This window comes from Rhinoderma darwinii, chromosome 2 (genome assembly GCF_050947455.1).
Source record: "Rhinoderma darwinii isolate aRhiDar2 chromosome 2, aRhiDar2.hap1, whole genome shotgun sequence".
NCBI classification, from domain to species: Eukaryota; Metazoa; Chordata; class Amphibia; order Anura; family Rhinodermatidae; genus Rhinoderma; species Rhinoderma darwinii.
Window position 1 is genome coordinate 218,257,594 of NC_134688.1, and position 23,698 is coordinate 218,281,291.

At 41.4% G+C, this 23,698-nt stretch overlaps 1 protein-coding gene across 2 annotated transcripts in view; it reads left to right on the forward strand.

The window, feature by feature from the left end:
• The window catches only part of UBE2G1 (ubiquitin conjugating enzyme E2 G1), a 94,460-nt gene that overhangs the window by 26,882 nt on the left and 43,880 nt on the right, over nucleotides 1-23,698 (forward strand). For both annotated transcript variants that reach the window (XM_075852849.1, XM_075852848.1), the window contains exons 2-3: nucleotides 19,512-19,614; nucleotides 21,994-22,091. In XM_075852849.1, the coding sequence (XP_075708964.1) occupies nucleotides 19,512-19,614; nucleotides 21,994-22,091 (201 nt within the window). The remainder of the gene's footprint in view (nucleotides 1-19,511; nucleotides 19,615-21,993; nucleotides 22,092-23,698) is intronic.

A 23,698-nucleotide genomic window follows, 5' to 3' on the forward strand; every position in this document is an offset into this window, starting at 1 on the left:
TTCCCGCAAGCGCAGAAATATTACGTCATGGTGATCGTGCGGGCTCAGAAGCTGAGCCCGCACCATCATTGCCGGATGCCAGCTGTATGTTACAGCTGGCACCCTGATGTAACGGCCAGGACCGGAGCTAGCCTCCGATCTGGCCGATTAACCCCTCAGATGCTGCATTCAATAGAGATCGCAGCATGTGAGGGGTTCTTAGCCACCGGCACCCCATCAACGTAATCGCTGGGTTGCCGATGTCTGCAATGGCAACCGGAGGCCTAATACTGGCCTCCTGGGTCTGCCACCAACGGAAGCCTCGATTGCCCCGCTCGGAGGCGTGGCCTAAATGGCTTCTGGTACTATCGGCAAGATGGGGCTGGCTCAGCTTCCGGCTCAGAAGCTGAGCCAGCGTCCTCAGCAGTGGGTGCCTGCTGTATGTTACATCGGACACCCCGCTGTAATGGCAAGAACTGGAGCTAGCTCAGATTCTCCTGCCATTAACCCTTTAGATGCAGCGATTAAAAGCGATCTCTACATCTAAGTGGTGTGTAGCAATTCTGCAGCCTGCCATGCAATTACAAGGCTGCCGACTGCTACTATGGCAACAGGAGGCCTAACAATGGCCTCCTGTCTGCCATTACGGAAGCTGATTAGGCCTCGACTGGAGGCGGAGCATGATCGTGTCAGTGAACAACTGACAGTTCTAATACGTTGCACTACAGAGGTAGTGCAACGTATTAGAACATCAAACAATTGGACCTTCAAGTCCCCTAGTGGGACTAAAAAGTGTAAAAGAAGTAAAGATAAAAGTTGTAAAAAATAAAATAAAACCAATCGCCCTTATCAAGTCATTTATTGAAAAAAATATTAAAACCATACTTATTGGCATCGCCGTATCTGTAACGACCTGAACTATAACAATATTGTTTGTCCCACGCAGTGAACGCCGTAAAAACAAACCCTAAAAGATACTGCCAGAATTGCAGTTTTTTTTGGTCACTTTGTCTTCCAAAAATTTTAATAAAAAGTGATCAAAATGTCGCATGCTTCCAAAAATGGTACCTTAAAAACTATAACTAGTCTCGCAAAAAACAAGTCCTCATACAGCTCCATGGACCAAAAAATTAGTTATGGCTCTCACAACTTGGCGACAGAAAAAATACATTCTTTTTACAAATAATAAAATTATATTGTGCAAAAAGTTGTTAAACATAATAAAGTGCTATAAATTAGGTATCCACGGAATCGTACTGATCCGCAGAATGAAGTTCACGTGTAATTTATATAGTGTTTACCACACGTTCCTAAAAAAACTGCCAGAATTGCTGTTTTTTGATCACCTTTCTAAGATAAAAAGTGATGAAAAAGTCGCATGTACCCCAAAATGGTACGAATAATTACAGCTCATCCCGCAAAAAAACAGCCCTCATACCACTACGGCTATGAAAAAATAAAATTAGTTAAGGCTTCAATAAGTCAGGAAATAAAAATATGCTGTTTTGTCGGCCCCAGGGGAACATGTCTTCTGTTTCAAGAGGCGAATTATCAAGGCCCCAAAATTAGGTAACCAGGAAGGGGAGGGCCCAAACTTATCTGCTGGAAGAGAGGGTGCCCGTATTATGCCAGGACAATACTTTGCAGTTTGGGGAATTTTGCTGGGGGAGTGTGGTCCAAAAGGGGGAATAAGTAAAGACACTGGCCTGTGCATAAAGGATTGCTTCACAGCGTAACAAATATTTATTGATTATTTTATTGTTTACCCCATTATTATACCACCTGACTATGCCCCTGATTTACTCTGCCCAGCTTACATGTACCCCCACATTATAAACTGGAATACCAGTAAAACTACTACCAAGCAAAATCTACACTCCAAAAGCTAAATGGTGCTCACTCCCTTCTGAGCCCTACAGTGTTCCCAAACTACAGTTTACTTCCACATATATGGCACCGCCATACCCGGGAAAACCCTTTAAATAATTTTTGGGTCCAGTGGCACAAGCATGACCTATTTCCCACTGAAATGTCACATCTAGGGAAAAATTAAAATTTAAATTACTATTTTTCACTATCTGCAGCGCAATCATTTATGGAAAAGACCTGTGGGGTGAAAATGCTCACTACACCCCTTAATAAATGCCTTGAGGGGTGTAGCCGGGAAACACAGCATAATAATTAGAGAGCGGTCTTTTCATGGTGGCACCAACACACAAACTGAGCACCACATATTGGCATATCTATGGAAAAAATACAATTATCACTCTGCAACATCGAGGGCACACTAATTTCTGAAAAACACCTGCGGGGTTAAAATTCTCACTACACGCCCTAGGTGAATACCTTGAGGGGTGTAGTTTCCAAAATGGGGTCACTTCTGGGCGGTTTCCACTGTTTTGGTCCCACAGGGGCTTTGCAAATGCGACATAGCGTCCAGAAACAAATCCATTAAAATCTGCACTCCAAAAGCCAAATGCTGCTCCTTCCCTTCTGAGCCCTACTGTGTGCCCAAACAGCAGTTTATGACCACATATGGGGTATTTCCATACTTTTTTCTATTTTTTTTTTTTCTTTCTTTGCTGAGAAAATGAAACCTTTTGAGCTAAAGCTACGTCGTCTTGAAGAAAAGATATATATATATTTTTTTTTTTTCACTGCCCAATTCTAATAAAATCGGTGAAACCTCTGTGGGGTCAAAATGCTCACTACACCCCTAGATTTCTTCAAGGGGTGTAGTTTCGTGAATGGAGTCCCTTTTGGGGAGTTTCCACTGTACTGGTACCTTAGGGGCTTTGCAAAAGCGACTTGGTTCCAAGAAATCCCAGCAAAATCTGTACTACAAAAGCCAAATGGCGCTCCTTCTCTTCTGATCCTTGCCGTATGTCCAAACAGCAGTTTATGACCACATATGGGGTATTGCTGTACTCCAGAGAAGTTGCTTTATAAATGTTGTGTGGTTTTTTCTTTTTTCTTTTTTCTTTGTTGAGAAAATGAAGCATTTTGAGCTAAAGCTACGTCGTCTTGAAGAAAAAGGATTGTTTTTATTTTCACTGCCCAATTCTAATTATACCTATGAAACCCCTGTGGGTCAATATGCTCACTATACCCGTAGATTAATTCCTCAAGGAGTGTAGTTTCCTAAATGTAGTCCCTTTTTGGCCGTTTTCACTGTTTTGGTCCCTCAGGGGCTTTGCAAATGCAACATGGCCTTCACACACCATTCCTGCTAAATTTGAGCTCCAAAAGTCAAATCGCACTCCTTGCCTTCTAAGCCCTGCCGTGTGCCCAAACAGCCATTTATGTCCACATGTGGAGTACTGTTTTACGCAGGAGAAATAGCTTTACAAATTTTGCGGTGCTTTTTCTCCCCTAGTCCTTGTGGAAATGAGAAAAAATTAGCTAAACCTACATTTTCTTTGAAAGAATATAGATTTTAATTTTTCACGGCCTACTTCCAATAATTTCTGCAAACAACCTGCGGCGTCAAAATGCTAACTATACCCCTAGATAATTTCCTCCAAGGAGTGTAGTTTCCAAAATGGGGCCACTTATGGGGGGTTTCCACTGTTTTGGTCCCTCAGGTGCTTTGCAAATGCGACATGGCCTCCGAAAACCATTCTTGCAAAATTTGAGCTCCAAAAGCCAAATGACGCTCCATCCCTTCCAAGGCCTGCCGTGTGTCCAAACAGCCGTTTATTTCCACATATGGGGTATTGTTTTACTCGGGAGAAATTGCTTTACAAATGTTGCGGTGCTTTTTCTCCTTTAGGGTATGTTCACACACTGCTTATATTCGGGCCGAAAAACGGATGCAGAATGCCTCCTATTATCTACCCATTGATTGCAATGGGGAAACAGCGTTCTGTTCCGACAGCCGCGTAAAAAAACGGCCACGTAAAAGAAGTGCATGTCCTTCAGCTGTTTTTGGAGCTATTTTTCCATAGACTTTATAGAAAAACTCGAGTGGCTTAAAAAACGTCTGAAAATCGGGAGCTGTTTTCCCTTGAAAACCGCTCCGTATTTTCAGACGTTTTTAAGTTGGTGTGTGCACATACCCTTAGTCCTTGTGGTAATGAGAGAAAATCAGCTGAAACCTACATTTTCTTTGAAAGAATGTAGATTTTCATTTTCATGGCATACATCCATAATTTCTGCAAAAAACCTGTGTGGTCAAACTGCTTACTATACCCCTAGAAAATTTCCTCAAGGGGTGTAGTTTCCAAAATGGTGTAACTTTTGGGGGGTTTCCACTGTTTTTTGTCCCTTCGGGGGCTGCTAACCATGCCTTCTAAATTTGAGCTCCAAAAGCAAAATGGAGCTCTTTCCCTTCTGGACCCTGCCGTGTGTCCAAACACCCCTTTTAGGACCATGTGTGGGGTATTTTAATCTGGAGAAATTGCTTTACAAATGTTGCAGTGCTTTTTCTCTTTTAGTCCTTGTGGTAATGAGAAAAAATTAGCCAAACCTTACGTCTAAAGGGTTAAGAAACTTTCTAAATGCTGTTTTGAATACTTTGAGGGGTGCAGTTTTTAAAATGGGGTGACTTATTGGGGGTTTCTATTATATAAGGCCCACAAAGCCACTTCACAATTGAACTGGCCCCTGTCAAAATAGCCTTTATGAAATTTTCTTGAAAAATGTGAGACATTGCTGCTAAAGTTCTAAGCCTTGTAACGTCCTAGAAAATTAAAAGGATGTTCAAAAACGATGCCAATCTAAAGTAGACATATGGGGGATGTTAATTAGCAACAATTTTGTGTGGTATAACTGTCTGTCTTACAAGCAGATACATTTAAATTTAGAAAAATGCTAATTTTTGCAATTTTTCGCTACATTTTGCTGTTTTTCACAATTACATACTGAATGTATCGAACAAATTTTGCCAGTAACTTAAAGTGCAATGTGTCACGAGAAAACAATCTCAGAATCGCTTGGATAGGTGAAAGCATGCCGAAGTTATTACCACATAAAGTGAAACATGTCCGATTTGAAAAATGAGGCTCGGTCAGGAAGGTCAAAAGTGGCCAAAGCGGGAAGGAGTCTGGTGTATTCTTGAGTTGCTGCTAGCAGGACTGGCCGGGCTCTGCAGGTAAGTACTCATAAACGACTTTTCTTTAGCATATCAAATCCGTGTGTCTTTCACTCTCAATGTGGACCGCATAATGTCATTGCCAGGTTCCCTTTAAAAGGGTTTATTGTGCTTGATCCTCCAAGCCTATCCTACCACATAACTTTCATATACAGTGCTGGCTTTTCCCATACTCCCTTTAGAAAAAAAGGCTTGTGCGTTAGAAATACATAGCACAAGCAAGGCTGGCGTTGGTATTTTGCTAAAGTGCAGCCACAGCCCTTTCCTGATTTTCAGGCATGAGATCAGGTTTTTTTTTTAATGAAGTCGAATGGTTGGCTGGTGACTATTAGCACAAACTCTATCAAACTTTGATACCGCTGATGGCTTCTGAATTTAGCTAGAGGGTTCTTTCTGCTTAGTCATGCTTTAATAGTCTGTAGATGCCTGTAGAGACAAGCAGAGTAGCAGCATGAAGCTGAAGATCCAGGAAATCCCACGTAGCGTAAACGCTGCGGAATTTCCGCAACGGAATTGTGTGGAAATTCCGTAGCATTTACGGTAGCAGCAAAGTGGATGAGATTTAGTAAATCTCCATCCCACACTGCGGAAAAAACAAAGCGTAAACGTTCAGAAATTGACATGCTGCGGAATTTAACTCCGCCCCGCAGCTCAATTTATGCAGCGTTTTTGGTGATTTTCGGTTGTGGGTTTTGCCCATCGAATTCAATGGGGATGCAAAACCTGGAACAGAAAGCCAACTGTTGCGATTTTTGCGGCATGATCGCAGCGCTTACGCCGCAAAAATCGCAACTCCGGAAGAAAATAAAACATACTTACCCAGACGGCCCTCCTTCCTTCAGTCCAGCCTCCTGGGATGACTTTTCATCCATTGTGACTGCTGCAGCCAATCACCGGCTGCAGCATCACATGGCCAGAGCGGATGTCAAAGGAGGGAAGAGGTAAGTATGAGCGCTGCTTTACACAGCAGAAATTCCATCCCAAAAACCGCACCACAATGGTGCGATTGGTTTTTTCGGACGGAAGAAAGAAGCTAAAGTGAATGAAGAGAAGTGTATGACGCTGATTGGTCCACGTCATACACTTGTCTTTACAAAGCCCACTTGGTCAAAAGTTGAAAAAAACGCCCAGTTGGGCATAAGAAACTAATTAGCATAAATCTAAAATTGTTCATAACTTGCTCAAAAATAATAGTTTTTCAAAATAAAAACCACTTATCTACATTACAGCGCCGATCACATTATGTAGGGGAAAGGGCACTTATAATCCGGTGACAGAGCCTCTTTAAGGCACATTTCCAGAGACACCATTCGGAATACTATGGGGTCTCCGGGTTGTACAATAAAACTGCTACAGTTCTTTAAGTGAAGGTAACCCATCACAACCATTTTTTATTTTTCTAATGCATCTAAAATGAAGCAACTTTTTAAATGGGCAGAATTAAAACTCTTCTATGGCTTTGACTTCCGCTCCTATGCAGGACAATAAACAAACACTGTGAAGTCTGATCCTGCAGTAATACGCCGTACCTCCCAACCATCCTGGATTCAACGGGACCGTTCTAGATTCTGTGCAGTGTCATGGGTATCCGGTAGTATGTCCCAGTGTCAACTGTATCTGCGTCCTCAGGACGCAAATACAGTTGAATCCAATGCTGAAGCAGGGAACAGTCAGCTCCCTGCTTCAGCATTCAACTATGGATTCCCTGGCCAGAGCAACGCAAGCTCTCTGGTCAGGGACTCTTGTCTTGGGAAAGCCCTTGATGTCACTGTCCATATATGCCATATATGGACAGTGATGCCAGGGGCTCCACCTGGAGTGCAATCCCTGGTAGAGGCATGGCCAATTCTCAGCAGGGGATTCCGCTCCAGGAGCAGCCCCTGACTTCATTGGCACTGTCTACATGGTGGTGGTGCTATCTACATGGGCACTTTGGCACTATCTACAGGGGACACTGGTGCTATCTGTGGGCACTGGTACTTTATAGGTTGGCACTATGTGGGCACACTGGCACTATGCATGCATTATCTTCAGCAGGCACTGTGGCACTCTGTACAGTGGCATTGCAGCAGTATCTACATGGGCACTGTGGTGTTTTCAGGGGATTGGGACAAAAAAAAAACCTGACATGAAATCCATCCCTTTTTTTTCATGGCCATAGAAAAAACACCAAAAAAAAACTGACCCAATGATGCTAAACTGCCATGAAAAACAGGCCTCGTGCACATGACCGTGTTTTTGCAGACACAATGGCGGACCCATTCTTCTCTGTGGCCCCATACACACAACCGTGATTTACACGGATCCAAGCGGGGGGCGCAAATTCATAACGCAAAAACTTTTGACAAGTCATTTTTGCGGTCCAGGTTTGCGGATTCACCAATACTGGTGAATTGTTTTCGATCCATGAGTCCAGATGACACAGGTATGCGCAACAAAGGTTTATTGCGATCCGACAGGCCGCAACAGGCCCGTGGTTTTGCAGGCCGCAAAACCAATACGGTCGTCTTCCTGACAGTTGATTTAGTTTTTAATGGCCTTTTTTTTTTTTCCCACGGTCGTGTGAATGTAGCCCATGTATTTATTTTATTTTTTATTAGACACTGTGGGGCATTATACTGTATGGGGCATCTGGGTGGGCATTATACTGTGTGGGAGGCTCAATGGGGTATTGTACTCTGTGGGAGTACAGAGGCGTACTCAATGGGGTATTGTACTCTATGAGGGTATTATACTGTGCAGAGGCACTATGGGAGCATGATACTGTGAGGGCTGAACCAGGGGTGTATGGGTGGGGTTGGAAGCGTGGCTTGAAAGGGAAAAAATTTGCCGTGACGTGTCTGTTGCCCCTCTTTGCGATACTTGAAGGATGGGAGGTATGATACTGCCTTCAATTTATCCCCTACTTTTTACTAACTTACTTTCGGTTTGTTAGGGGATGGGTTAAATTCCTGTATATGACTGACTGCCAGTAAGAACTTCTTCTGCACGACAGGAACACGGCCCCGTTAGAGCTAATGACTGACTATGGTGGTTGCTAAACATCTACTTCCTTTCACTGAAGGGAGCAAAAGTTCAGAACGCATACCGATGAGACTACAGATGCTGGGTTCATGTATATCGGTTGTGCCCATCCAGTTGTTTTATGTCTGCGCTCAACGCAACTGATGACCGGCTATGGATGCTGGGACAGTGCGAAAATCGTTTCAAGCAACATTTTTGTGCCCACCGCAAAGATGTCCAGCATCATAATTGATGCACCGAATGCCATTCTGTGTCCATAGGAAAGCATGGGATTTAGTTTTGGCATCCGTTTCCCTCAGGCGATTCTGTAACATGCCGGAGGCAAACAAAATCTGATCGCAGGATATATGTGAAGGGGGGGGGGGGGCTTACTGCACATAAGCATTCAGGTGGAAAACCCCATTTTTGTTTTTTTTACTGAAGTTATGCACACAAAGAATGTCATCTCTATTTTGCATAAAAAAAGTTGAGTACCTTTCTCTCCTATTAATTTTGAGTTATATGCTGGGTTTTTTTGTTGTTAAAAAGCACATACTACTATTTTCATGCTGCCCAAAGAGCAGCATTAGTTTGTGATCAGGATGTCAAGCTCCGACTGTTCACATCACATTTGAAAACTTTTGGCGCCACCACTAAACCTATCTATAGGGACATGTTTGAAGTGTCCTTTCTTTTAACATGTTTTTTTATTAATTTATTGTATGGAATAGTGTAACATAGTATGCTATTCCATACAGTCATCGATTTTTTTTTTTTTAAATCGTATACTACATGGTATATGCTTTTACAATAAGACCCTATGGAACTTATGTTTGTACAGTGGCATACATCAGAGGTGTACGTTGGTAAATACTCCCAACATTTACCTCCGATAGAAGGCTCTGATGTGATGTGAACAGATCCACCATGATTGAGAAGCTCGGCATCCATACCCAATCATGTTCTACGTTTTGGTTCAGAAGCACTGTGGCAAATTCAGGTTTCCCTTAGGCTATGTTCACACGGGGTATTTTGCCGAGTTTTTTGACGCGGAAACCGCGTCGCAAAACTCGGCAAAGACGGCCCGAGAACGCCTCCCATTGATTTCAATGGGAGGCGTCGGCGTCTTTTTCCCGCGAGCAGTAAAACTGCCTCGCGGGAAAATGAAGCGACATGCCCTATCTTCGGGCGCTTCCGCCTCTGACCTCCCATTAACTTCAATGGGAGGCAGAGAAAGCGTATTTCGCGCTGTTTTATGCCCGCGGCGCTCAATGGCCGCGGGCGAAAATCGGCGTGCAGGGAGAGGAATATCTGCCTCAAAGTTCCAAACGGAATTTTGAGGCAGATATTCCTCCCCCAAAATACTCCGTGTGAACATAGCCTAGGCTGCTTGTTCAGGTACCATATGATTATGAAAAATAATAAAGGCACTCATTCTCAGTAGGATGAACATTGCTCTTCTGATTTCTGCAAACTTGTCAAGTAACTGTATATACCATTAGAAAATACTATATGTAAGTATAAAATGCTGGAAAACCAGAGGTATTCCCATCTTAGACATTGACATATCCACAGGATATGCCATAAATCTCTCATAGATGCGGTCTTAACTCTGACCCGCACCTATATCAACAATGGGGGTCACCCAACCCAGATTCCAGGCAGGGACTAGTGGAGAGAGGGCCCCACGTGGGAGTTACGGAAACAGCCGACTCTCTCCACTAGCCCCCCGTCCGAAATCTTTCCAGTGGCTGCCACACCAGACGAAACCGGGATCCTATGACCCCCTATTCTCAATTTAGATACTGGTACCAGAGCTAAGAACCGCATCTTTCAGACATTTGGCATGTCCTGTGGGTATGCCATTAATGTCTAAGATGGGAATACCTAGAGCTGGGCAATTAATCGTAATTCAGCGCAATTAATCGACATCTTGCGAATTTTAGTTTTATCAACGGCGCTGCATCAGGATAAATAAACAGAGCAGGGAGCCGTTTAAATCTCCCTGCTCTCAGCTGCCAGAGGTAGCTTGGGGCGTCCCTGCTCGACCGGGTGAGATCGATATTAGTATCGATCTCACCCGTTTAACCCCTCAGATGCGGCGCTAAATAGCGTGTGCCGCATCGGAGTTGTTTTTGAGAGAGGGAGGGAGCTCCCTCTCATCCCACTGACACCCGGCGATAAAATCACTGAGTGTCTGTGTCTCTGATGTCAGCAGGGGGCCTAATAAAGGCCCACAGGTCTACCTGTAGTGAATGCCTGCTAGGCTATGCCAGAGGCATGACCTAGCAGATGCCTGTCCATGTTAAACGGACAGGCAGTAATACACTGCAATACAAAAGTATTGCAGTGTATTATAAAAGCGATCGGATGATCGCATATTAAAGTCCCCTAGTGGGACTTGTAAAAAAAAAAAAAATTGAATAAAGTTAATAAATTTTTTTTTTTAAAAAAACAAAATTAAACCCACTTTTTCCCCTTACAAAATGCTTTACTATTGAAAAAAAATCAAGGAAAAAAGTTACACATACTTAGTATTGCCGCGTCCGTAATGACCAAGACTATAAAGCTGTTACATTATTTAACCCGCACGGTAAACGCCGCGAAAAAATAAAATAAACAATGGAAAAATTTCTGTTTTCTGTGAATCCTGACTTAAAAAAAAAAAGTGATCAAAAAGTCGCATCTACTCCAAAATGGTACCAATAAAAACTACAAGTCGTCCCGCAAAAAACAAGCCCTCCTATAACTGCATCGGCGGAACAATAAAAAAGTTATGGCTCTTCAAATATGGAGACACAAAAACAAATGATTTAAAAAAAAAGTGTTTTTACTGTGGAAGTAGTAAATCATACAAAATCTATACAAATTTGGTATCGTTGCAATCGGAACAACCCGCTGAATAAAGTTATTGTGTTATTTATATCACATGGTAAACGGCGTAGATTTCGGACGCAAAAAAGAGGGGCGAAATTTCAGGTTCTCTTCTACCCCCCCCCCTTCCAAAAAAAGTTAATAAAAGTTAATGAATAAATAATATGTACCCCAAAATGGTACTATTAAAAAATACAACTTGTCCCGCAAAAAACAAGACCGTATACAGCTATGTCGATACAAAAATAAAAAAGTTATAGCTTCTTGGATTGCGACGATGGAAAAACGTAAAAAATGGCTTGGTCATTAAGGCCCAGAATGCAAGCAGGGGGAAGGGGTTAATTAATCATGATTTTGGTCATAATCTCCCAGCCCTAGGAATACCCCTTTAACAGTACTAAAGTACTGTGCCTCAATTTTTGGCTGGGGAAAGACTTGCTAACCTTTTTTGGAATTTACCCCTAATGCCAGTGTCTGATTTTCTTAATGTGTAAAGTGTATATGGAGGAACTTTTATCTTTAGGGGTGATTGACCGTTTTCTTGTGTATCCCTTTAATTGTCTTATAAATCCCATACTCCTGCTGCCACATTTATTACTTCTAAGTTTGCATGCTATGCCATCTAATACTCCATATGGTTATTGTGTGTTGAAAATAAATTGAAGTTGATCTTATTTCAAACCAGACTTGACATGTGACATTTAATGCACCTGTCACCGTCTTCTATGCAGAATGTATATAATTGCATTACAGATCTAGTTACCGATCCGCTGAATCTGTGCGAATGACCTCTCCAGCATCCTAAAGAAAAGCGAGTGTGAAGCTTGATTCCAGATAATTTTTCAGATGCCTTTCTCTCCCCTTTTTTTGCAATTCACTATATAGGGAAGCGCATATTTTTTGGATGGTTACCCCTCTCCAACCTCCACATTGTTTTTTTCCTCTCCTGAAACTCGTTAATAAATGAGACCAAATATAACATCCCCCTTCCCCTCCGCTATCTATAGTATTTTGTATTTGGGTGAATAAGTGAATATACAGGGGGCAGATTTGCGAAGTCTGGCGTGTCACACGCCAGTCTTAGGCTGGGTTCACACACCCTATTTACGGACGTAATTCGGGCGTTTTAGCCCCGAATTACGTCCGAAAATACGGCTCTAAATCGGCAGCAAAACTCTCCCCATTCATTTGAATGGGCTTTACGATGTTCTGTGCCGACGGTCATTTTTTTTACGCGCCGCTGTCAAAAGACGGGGCGTAAAAAAGACTCCCGAGTCAAAGAAGTGCCTGTCACTTCTTGAGACGTAATTGGAGCCGTTGTACCCTTGACTCCATGGAAAAACAGCTCCAATTACGTCCGTAACGGACGCAGCGAAAAGCGCCTTCACTTGCCATTACGTCTGAAATTGCGGAGCTGTTTTCTCCTGAAAACAGCTCCGTGATTTCAGCCGTTACGGATGTGTACGTGTGAACATACCCTTAGTCTGAAACCTGCAGGAAAAAGATGTGCCTCTTTAATAAATGTGTATCTTGTGCTGTTCATGCACCGCAAAGTGAAATCTAGATTTCCACGATAATTTGCGCCAGTTTCTGTAATTTTGTTGGGCCACAGACTACCCCTCCCGCTAAACCCTGACCAATTTTCAGAAATGTGGCGTAAAAGGGGGAAAATTTCCCTTTTGGACTTTTAAATTTGGTGTTGCTTTAACATTACTACTTCAACATTGCTATCACATAACACCAAAAAAGTGCCTCAATAGAATAATTTAGTCAAACACCAAAGTCATAGTTTAACCCCTTCCCTCTTTGGCCGCTTTTGACCTTCCTGACAGAGCCTCATTTTTCAAATCTGACATGTTTCACTTTATGTGGTAATAACTCCGGAATGCTTTTATCTATCCAAGTAATTCTGAGATTGTTTTCTCGTGACACATTGGACTTTATGTTACTGGCAAAATTTGCCCGATACATTCAGTATTTAATTGTGAAAAACACCAAAATTTTGCGAAAAATTTGCATTTTTCTCAATTTAAATGTATCTGCTTGTAAGACAGGCAGTTATACCACACAAAAATGTTGCTAACTAACACCCCCCATATGTCTACTTTAGATTGGCATCGTTTTTTGAACATCATTTTATTTTTCTAGGACGTTACAAGGCTTAGAACTTTAGCAGCAATTTCTCACATTTTCAAGAACATTTCAAAATGCTATTTTGACAGGGGCCAGTTCAGTTGTGAAGTGGCTTTGAAGTCCTTAGATATTAGAAACACCCAATAAGTCACCCCATTTTAAAAACTGCACCCCTCAAAGTATTCAAAACAGCATTTAGAAAGTTTCTTAACCCTTTAGACATTGCGCAGGAATTAAGGCAAAGTAGAGGTGAAATTTACAAAGTTCATTATTTTTTTCCAGAAATTCATTTTGAATCCATTTTTTGGTACCACAGAATGTTTTACCCAAGAAATGCAACTCAATATTTATTGCCCAGGTTCTACAGTTTTAGGAAATATGCCACATGTGGCTCTAGTATGCTACTGGACTGAAGCACCTGCCTCCGAAGCAAAGGAGCACCTGGTGGATTTTGGGTCTCCTTTTTATTAGAATATATTTTAGGCACCATGTCAGCTTTGAACAGGTCTTGTGGAACTAAAACAGTGGAAACCCCCCAAAAGTGACCCCATTTGGGAAACGACACCCCTCGAGGACTTTATCTAGGGGTGTAGCAAGCATTTTGACCGGCCAGTTTTTTTGCAAAAATTTTTGGAACTAGGCCATGAAAATGAAAATCTACATTTTTTTTTTTTTCAAATAAAATGTAGGTTTAGCTAATTTTTTTTCATTTCCAAAAGAACTAAAGTAGAAAAAGCACCACAACATTTGTAGAGCAATTTCTCCCGAGTAAAACAATACCCCACATGTGGTAATAAACGGTTGTTTGGACACACGGCAGGGCTTAGAAGGGAAAGAGCGCCATTTGGCTCTTGGAGCTCAAATTTAGCCGGAATGGTTTGCGGAGGCCATGTCACATTTGCAAAGCCCCTAAGGTGACAAAACAGTGTAAACCCCCAACAAGTGACCCCATTTTGGAAACTACACCCCATGAGGAAATTATCTAGGAGTACAGTGAGCAGTTTGACCCCACAGGTGTTTTACAGAACTTATTAGAAGTAGGCCGTAAAAATGAAAATCTACATTTTTTTCAAATAAAATGTAGGTTTAGGTTTTTTTTTTTTTCATTTCCACAAGGACTGAAGGAGAAAAAGCACCACAACATTAGTAAAGCAACTTCTCCCGAGTAAAACAATACCCCACATGTGGTCATAAACGGCTGTTTGGACACACGGTAGGGCTCAGAATGGAACTAGCACCATTTGGATTTTGGATAGTGTCTGGGCGCCATGTCACATTTGCTGAGCCCCTGTAGTACTAGTACAGTGGAAACACCCCAAAATTGACTCCATTTGGGAAACTGCACCCCCTGAGGAATCATCTAGGGGTATAGTGAAAATTTTGATCCCAAAGGTTTTTTGCTGAATTAATTAGAATTAAGCTATGAAAATGAAAAATAATTTTATTTTCCAACAAGATGTAGTTTTAGATCAACATTTTTCATTTTTACAAGGAATAGAGAAGAAAAAGCACCCCAACATTTGTAAAGTAATTTCTCCCGAGTACAGTAACACCCCATATGTGGTTATAATAGGCTGTTTACGTATATGGGAGCATTCAGAAGAAAAGGAGCGGTATTTATCTTTTGGCGCATAGATTTTTCTGGAATGGTTTGCGGACGCGATGTTGCATTTGCAAAACCCCTGATGTACCAAACAAAAGTGACCCCGCTTTAGAAACTACACCCCTAAAGGCATTTATCAAGGGGTGTAGTGAGAATTTAGACATCACAGGTGTTTTTCAGAAATGAATACGCAGTGGATGGTGCAAAGTGAAAATTGCAATTTTTCCACTGATCTGCCAATTCACCGCACAAGATGTTGTGCCCCTAGAGAATCTTACCCCATAAATTGTTAAGCGGGTTCTCCCGGGTATGATAATGCCTTACTTTTGGCCATAAATTGCTGTTTGGGCACGCTGTAGGGCTAAGAAGGAATAGACTGCCATTTTGAGCATGGATTTTGCTTGGTTGTTTTGTTTGAGTTTTGCTGGTATTTCCGTTTATAATGTGGTGGCATATGTAATCTGTGCGGAGTACATCAGGGTATATGTAATCTGTGCGGAGTACATCAGGGCATAATAAGAGGGTATACTAATGGGGTAAATAATACAATTCTCCATAGATGTGTGTTACGCTGTGAAGCGATCCGTTATGCACAGGCCGGTGTCACACTTATAAACGGTTTTCTTTCTTATCCCCCTTTTGTAACGCTCTGCACCTTTTGGGGACTTTTTCTCCTTCGTAGTTTGGGAAATATTACTGGGAAAGTTTTGCGCTGGTATAATACGGGCACCCTCGCTTCCAGCGGATGTGCGATGTCCCTTCCCTTTCCTAGTTCCTAAATACTAGGGCCCTGAAACTGAAGGAATGTTCCCCTCCGGCCTGCGCATTGAGATGTTTTTTCATCACCGCATTACTAGTGGCGTAACTTTTTTTGTTTTTCAGTTGATTGAGCGGTGTGCGGGCTTGTTTCTTGCGAGACGGGCTGTAGATTTTATTGGTAGAACACATACGACTTTTTGATCACTTTTTTTATTTCATTTTTTGATAAAGGAAATTACCAAAAACAAGCAATTCTGGAATCGTTTTTTGTTTTTTTTATCGGCATCCACAGTGCGCCCTAAATTACATGTTAGCTTTATTCTGTGGGTCGATACGATTACGGCTATACCAAATTTATATCGTTTTTTTTTATGTATTGCAGCTTTTGCACAATAAAATCACTTTTTTCATAAAATCATTTGTTTTCTGTGTCGCCATATTCTAAAACCCATAACTTTTTTATTTTTGCGTGCACAAAGCGGTGTCAGGGATTATTCTTTGCGGGACGGATTTTCGTTTTTATTAGTACTATTTTGGAGTAAATGTGACTTTTTGATCACTTTTTATAGCATTTTTTGGAAGGAGATGTGACCTAAAAACAAAGATTCTGGCGTTGTTTTTCATGTTTTTTTTTACGGTGTTCACCGTGCGGGATAAATTACATAATAGTTTTGTAGTTTGGGTCGTTACGGACGAGGCGATACCAATTATGTATAGTTGTTTTTTTTAATTTTTACGGTTTTTCCCATAATAAAATACTTACTATGGGAAAAAAGTCAGTTTAGCTTTATTTTTATTTGAAATGTGTGTGTTTTTACAACATTTTTATTAACTTTTTTTTTTTACTTTTCTGACGTGTCCCACTAGGGGACATGAGGGCCTGATGCCCCGATCGCTACTCTAATACACTGCACTACATACGAAGTGCAGTGTATTAGCGCTGTCAGTTATTCACTGACAGCAAGCCTATGAGGACTCGCCGCAGGCGGGTCCTCATCGGCTCCCGTACAAGGCAGACTCGGACGCCATTTTCTGGGGTCCGATTGCCACAGCAACCCAGCGATTGCATCACTGGGTTGCCGGTAGGTTGAAAACTATTGAGCGCAGCATCTGAGGGGTTAATCTGCCGGATCGGAGAGTAGCTCCGGTCCTGGCAGTTACAGGAGGGTGCCAGCTGTATAATACAGCTATCACCCCGCGGTGATGGTGCCGGCTCTGCTTCTGAGCCCGCACAATCACTGCGCCGTACATGTACGGCACTTTGCGGGAATCACCTCCCGACCGCGCCATACATGTACGCCGCATGTCGGGAAGGGGTTAAACACATATGCAGAAAATCCGTGTTAAATGACCCAAACATTTTAAAAATAACTATTTTGTATTTTTATCATGTCTCAATGAAAACTTTTAATGGCATCAAAAATAGATTAAAATAGAAGTCCTCACAGTAAAGAAAATACTGAGTGGGCTACTGGCCATAACATCTATACCATACAGAAGTACATTGTAAATAAGCCGCCATGGTGAGTCACATAACAAAAATAAACAACTGTGAAATAGACCATCAGAACTGGCAAGGTAGCCAAAAACGAATAAAAGAGAAGTTGACAGACCATGCAGATATACAATGGGGTAAAAAGTAGCGATGTGCCAGGAGCCCACTTGCACCCAACGCGTTTCGCCACCAGGCTTCGTCAGGGAGAAAAGGGATGATTTTTTTTTAATCCATTTTTGATGCTATTAACTGTATATTTTGTATTTTTATCATGTCTCAATAAAAACTATTTTATTTTTAAAATGTTTGGGTCATTGAACACTGATTTTCTGCATATGTGTTTATTGCTATAACATGTGTCACTAACATTTGTATATGAAAGCTCTTAAAACAATCATGCTGTTGCCTATTCGTCCGTTCCATTTATAATTGGAGAGGTCTTAAAGGGGTATTAGCGGCCATTCAGCTGGAAGACTGGGTTAACACGTTGTGTTTAGTAGTTTACCTGTAAAAACCGCACGTCCAATAACCACGCATTGCGTAAAAAAGTGTCAGGTCAGTACTTTGGCGCAGAAAACTCGCCAAATGTCTCCATAGTCAATGAGAGTCCGAATTATACGCCAAAAACTGATGCGTTTTGTGCACACTAACATGCCAAAAACATTTTAAAAAACCGCCTGTATTTAAAACGGGGCTTTACAAAACCGCTAGCATATTTGATGTGTTTACACCATTTTTTCAGCACCGTGTGTACATTCCCAAAGGGGTTGTCCCACCATAAAAAACGTAACCTATCCGCAGTACAGGTAATAAGTGTTCGTTCACTGGGACCCCCACTGATCCCGATTCACCTGTTAAAACATAGCGGTGGTCACGCATGCTGCTCCATTCATTCTTTGTGGGACGGCCTGAGATAGCAGTGTCCAATAGATACTCGTCTGTTCCACAGTTAAAGGAGTATCAGCACGTGACCGCTGCTCCATTAAATAGGTAACTCGGGATCCCCGCTCTCGATCGGTGGAGGTCCCAGCGATCAAACACTTATCACCTATTCTGCTCATAGGCTATAAGTTCATGAAATATTAGCTTTTTATGTGATGTGCATATAGCCTTCCAAAAATCTCCAAAATGTTATCTAAACATATATAGTATGACGTGCCCGTATTTTCTATGAACCAAATGTATGCCATGTGGTCTTTTGGCATACCTTTAAAAAAGAATTTAAAAAAAAATATGGTGCGAATAAGTCTTTACTTGAATTATGCCCTTCTCATTTTAAAGGGAATCTGTGAGCTGGATTAGGCCTGAAAACTGCTGACCGTGCGATACAGGGGAGGGCATTGTAAACATACCTTTCTGCCTCGGTGATGCAAGTTGCATGGCAGAAAAATCTATGTTTAATTCCTCCGCCGCAGTCACAGGGGCCACAATGTTCTAGTGCTCCTTACTTCTCCTTAGGGTATTTCACACTAAGTTTTTTGCAGGCAGAAAATTCTGCCTGGAAAAATCAGCTCCATTTTTGTTTTGTTTTTTAAGTGGTTTTGCACCACACTCGTTTTATGGCGTGTTTTTTTTTTTTTAGGCTATCTCTTCAACAGAAAGATGGAATAACCGCAAAAGTTTTTTGCTGAAAAATGCATTAAAAAAAAACGTGTTTATTTCCGTCTCCCATCTGATTTCAATGGGGTTTTTGAGGCGGAAAATGCCTCAAGATAGGGCATGTTGCTTCTTTTTCCCGCGTGCGGTTTTTTTTTTGTTCGCGGTAAATAACCGCCGGCACCACCCATTGAAATCAATTGGAGTCCATTTCGGCCATTTTTTGCCACGGCAAAAAAACTGTGAACATGGGCCTGAGGCCGGATTCACACAAGCGTGTGCGTTTTGCGTGCGCAAAAGGTACATAACCGCTCCGTGTCAGCAGTGTATGATGCGTGGCTGCGTGATTTTCGCGCAGCCGGCATCATTATGACACTCTGTATGTTTGTAAACAGAAAAGCACGTGGTGCTTTTCTGTTTTCATTCATAGTTCTTACTGCTGTTGCGCGAATCACGCGCACCACATGGAAGTGCTTCCGTGTGGTGCGCGTGATTTTCACGCACCCATTGACTTCAATGGGGGCGTGATGCGCGAAAAACGCACAAATATAGGACATGTCGTGAGTTTTACGCAGCGGACTCGCGCGTGAAAATCACGGACTGTCTGAACGGCCAGATAGACTAATATAGGTCCGTGCGAGGCGCGTGAAAATTACGCACATTGCACCGACGTATATCACGCTCGTCTGAATAAGCCCTTAGAGTGGCTTGATTGTCCGCTAGAGCCGTCACTCAGAGCAGAGAGTGGCACTGGCATCCACAGCACCAATAGTTGTAAACATCGATTTCTCAGACATGCAACTTGAATGACCAAGACAAAAACAAGTAGAATTACAATGTCCTCCTCTGTATCGCGCGGTCAGCAGTTTTTAGGCCCGCTGACGGGATCAGGAAGTGAGGAACGTGCCTTCTATCAATGTAGGGACTATTTTGGCTAACAATACTTAGTGTATTTTTAAACTTGTTTTGTTTTGCAGAACTAAATAAAAACCCAGTAGAGGGGTTCTCAGCAGGATTAATAGATGACAATGACCTATACCGATGGGAAGTTCTTATTATTGGTCCACCGGACACATTATAGTAAGTATCCTGTTTCTAGTAGCTTCTGTTCTCCATATAAGTTTATGATCATTCCATTATGGACATTGGGGTAAATGTCATCTTTTTCCTTCGCTGTCCATGGGAATGCATTAGGCTAGGTCTATTTATCTCCCTACAAAAAAATTACTGTCCATAGTAATACATTGAGTAGCTTGAAAATGTCTTCAAAATCGGTCCAGTCGAGCGATTTGCTAGTCTTCTTATTTTTTTTCTTTTTTGTCTCCTCTCTTGGGTTTGAAAGTTTTAAGTACTCCAAATAATTATACAAGCGATCAAAGGAGGATCCTTGCTTCAAGTACCACGAGAGTAAAAGAAAAAAGACTTCTGTTTAATGAAAAGTACTTCTGCAAAAAAAGTGTTAAAAACAAAACCCCTTTTTCATTAAAAATTTCATTTTGTAAAGTTTCCAGAAAAAATCACAACTGCCTGTAAAATAAGTTATTTTATACTGTGCATGGCATAAAAAATAAATAAATAAAAATAAAGGCAGTTTCGCCGTTTTTATTTTCATCTCTCCCTAAAAAAAAAATAGGCAATTAATTATATGTACTGCAAAATAGTACCAATAAATATCACAACGCACTTTAAAACAAAATAAAAAAAGCCGTCGTACAGCTGCATTGTTGGAAACATTTAAAAAAAAAGGGTTATGGTTTTCATAATCGCAACACAAGTGACTTTTCCTTAAAAAAAAAAAATACAACTCGTCCCACCAAAAACAAGGCATCATACTTCTACATCGATGGAAAAATAAAGTCGTGACCCTTTTGTATGCAAGGATGAAAAAAATGGTTTGGTCATGAAGGACCAAACAGAACTTGTCGTTAAGGGGTTAAAGCCTATAGTAAAATATGTGAGCCTACACACACCGTTTTGATTTGTCACCTGTACTGTACAAAATAAAACTACCAAACGCTTGAAACTTGTCCTTTTTTTTTTTAAAAAAAAAATAAAAAATGATGCGGTTTAAACCCTTAGTGACCAACAATACACCTTTTTAAGTTCGTCACTAAGGGGCCATAGGCTAGGCTAAGTCCTGCACGGGTCTCCCGTGCAGGCTTGAGCCGGGGCTCAGCTGTCTGATGACAGCTGAGCTCCTGCCTGATGACAGCTGAGCTCTTGCTCCAACGCCCGTGATCGAAGTTTACTTCGATCGCGGCCGTTTAACCCGTTAAATGCCGCCATCCATAGCGACCGCGGCATTTAACTTTGTTTACAGAGGGAGTGAGCTCCCTCTCACCCATCGGCGGCCCGCAAATGCAATCGCGGGTCTCCGATGGTGTGTCATTGCAGCCGGGGGCCTGATAAAAGACCCCAGGTCTGCCCTGGACATATGCCTGTTAGGACGCGCCGGAGGCATTATAGCAGCGATCTGAAGATCGCACAGTAAAGTCCCCTAGTGGGACTAATAAAAGAAGTAATGTGAAATAAAGATTATTAATAAAGTACAGTAAAAAAATAAAAAATGTTTTCCATAAAAAGTGGTTTTATTTAGTAAAAGTGTAAAAAAAATAAATAAAAGTACACATATGTGGTATCGCCGCGACCGTAATGACTCCATTAATAAAGTTAATATGTAATTTAAACCGCAAGGTGAACACCGCAAAAAACAATGGCGAAATTGCAATTTTTATCCATTGCCCCCCAAAAAAGTCATAATAAAAATGAATCAATAAGTCCCATGCACCCCAAAACAGTACCAATCAAAACTATGTCTCGTCCCGCAGAAAACAAGCCCAAAAAAATCACTACATTGATGGAAAAATAAAAAAAGTTACGGCTCTTGGAAAGCGACGATGCAAAAACAAATCATTTTAGTTCAAAAGTGTTTTTATTGTGCAAAAGTCGTAAAACATAAAAAAACCTCTACATATGTGGTATCGCCGTAATCGTACCGACCCATAGAATAAAGGTAACGTGTTATTTACGTCGCACAGTGAACGCCGTCAATTTGAAATGCATAGAGCAATGGTGGAATTTCAGGCTTTTTTTTTTATAATCTTCCCCCCCCCCCCCCCCCCAAAAAAAAAGTTAATAAAAGTTTATAAAAAAATACGTACCCAAAAATGGTGCTATTAAAAAGTACAACTAATCCCGCAGAAAACAAGTCCTCATACAGCTATGTAGACGAAAAAATTAAAAAAGTTATAGCTCTTTAAATGCGACTATAGAAAAACGAATAAAATAGCTTGGTCATTACGGCCTAAAATGGGCTGGTCACTAAGGGGTTAAACGGCAAAAAACGTGTGTGTGTGTGTTCGAGACCGTAAACTGCTAAAGGCCTAGATAATGCATGCTAACAATACTGACTCTTTATGCCTCCATACCCATAATGTGTACTCCTTGTTTGCTCCATAGTGAGGGTGGTGTATTCAAAGCGCATCTTACTTTTCCAAGGGATTATCCCCTAAGGCCGCCTAAAATGAAATTTATAACCGAAATCTGGCACCCGAATGGTGAGTAGATTTTTATTTTATTTTTTTCCCCCATGTATGTAAGATTTGTGCATGTTATGAAAAAAAATACAAATCTTAAAGTTGGACACGTAAAAAAAAGTTTATAAAATCCAAAGTAAAAAAAAGTGCTCTATTATGGGGAGGGGGGGGGGGGGGAGTACACCTAGTCAGTGTTGCCGCAACTGTAACGAGATCCGTGGTATAAAATGAATGCATTATTTTTTTCCCACATAGTGACCAACATACAAAAAAAAACAATTGCAGAATTTCTGTGTTTTGTGATGGCACAAAAACAGAGATAGATATGTGTCCCTAAGAAGAGGTTAATTGTTGCAGAGTCAAGCCATGGTGTGGAGGATCTGTCAGTAGTTTAGTAATGCCGTATCTCCTAACTAATCTAATAGGCGCTGTCGCACTGATCATGATCATGAAAATTGTGTCCCAAAACGTCTATTTTAAGTTATGAGCTTTCTTCTAAATATGCAAATGAGTCGATACTAGACAAGTGGGAGTCAACCGCAACGATTCTCCTGAGGTGGAGCCTCTGACACGGACCTATCAGCATGAAGCTGCATTACACCGTATGAGAGGCTGGAGGGAAGGGGGATCACTTCAAACAGCCATATCTCGGGCTGTAGGACAGTGATTCTGGTGGCATATGAAAGAGGAGATTCTAATATTTCATATGGCACCAGGATCGCAGTTCTAGCTGTAAAACAACCGGAGATATCACCAGTTAAAAACATTGTTGGGAATGGTAGCTGTATACTATATGATCGGGCCTTGTTGCTGGGCAGGGAAGAGAACTGTATGCTGATTGGACAGCGTCCTACAGAAAATATTACACCGCCCGCTGTGAAAAGAGTCCCCTCCCGTTTAGCAACTGAAGCCAAATTAGCAGATTTAGAAAAAAGCTCATTACTTTGCAAATCTCTTTTGAAAAAAAATCGCACTAGTTATCAGCATCATAGCGCCTATTAAATTAGTTAGAAGATAGGGAATTAATAATCTAGTGACCGTCTCTTTTTAAACTTTGACCACTTTCACACCGCTTTATTTTGCATCGGGATTTGTAAACCAAAAATAGGAGAAGGTGCAAATATTTCCATGAAACGTATTTATTTTTTCTCTATTAGTTTTTTTGCGGGACGAGTTGCATCCCACCTTTTGGACGCATGTAATATATTGAATACCTTTTTATTAACCTTATGTTAGGAGGGCATTGAAAATAAAAAGCTATTCCAGCATTGTTTTTCGCATTTTAAATATACGCCATTCACTATGCAGTATAAATAACATGTTACCTTTATTCTATGGGTCAGCACGATTACGGGAACACCAAAATATGTGGAGGTATTTTTCTCCTACGTTTGCACAACAAAAACCCTTTTAAAAAATACATTACATGTTTTTTGCATCACCGCGTTCCAAGACTCGTAACTTTTTTTATTTTTCCCTCGATGTGACCATATGTGGGCTCTTGTTGCGGGACAAGGTTTAGTTTTCATTGGTACTATTTTGTGGTACATGGGACTTAGGGGGGATTCACACGAACGCGATTTTCGTCCGGGCAGCCCGCGTGGTTTTCACGCGGGTCGCACGGACCT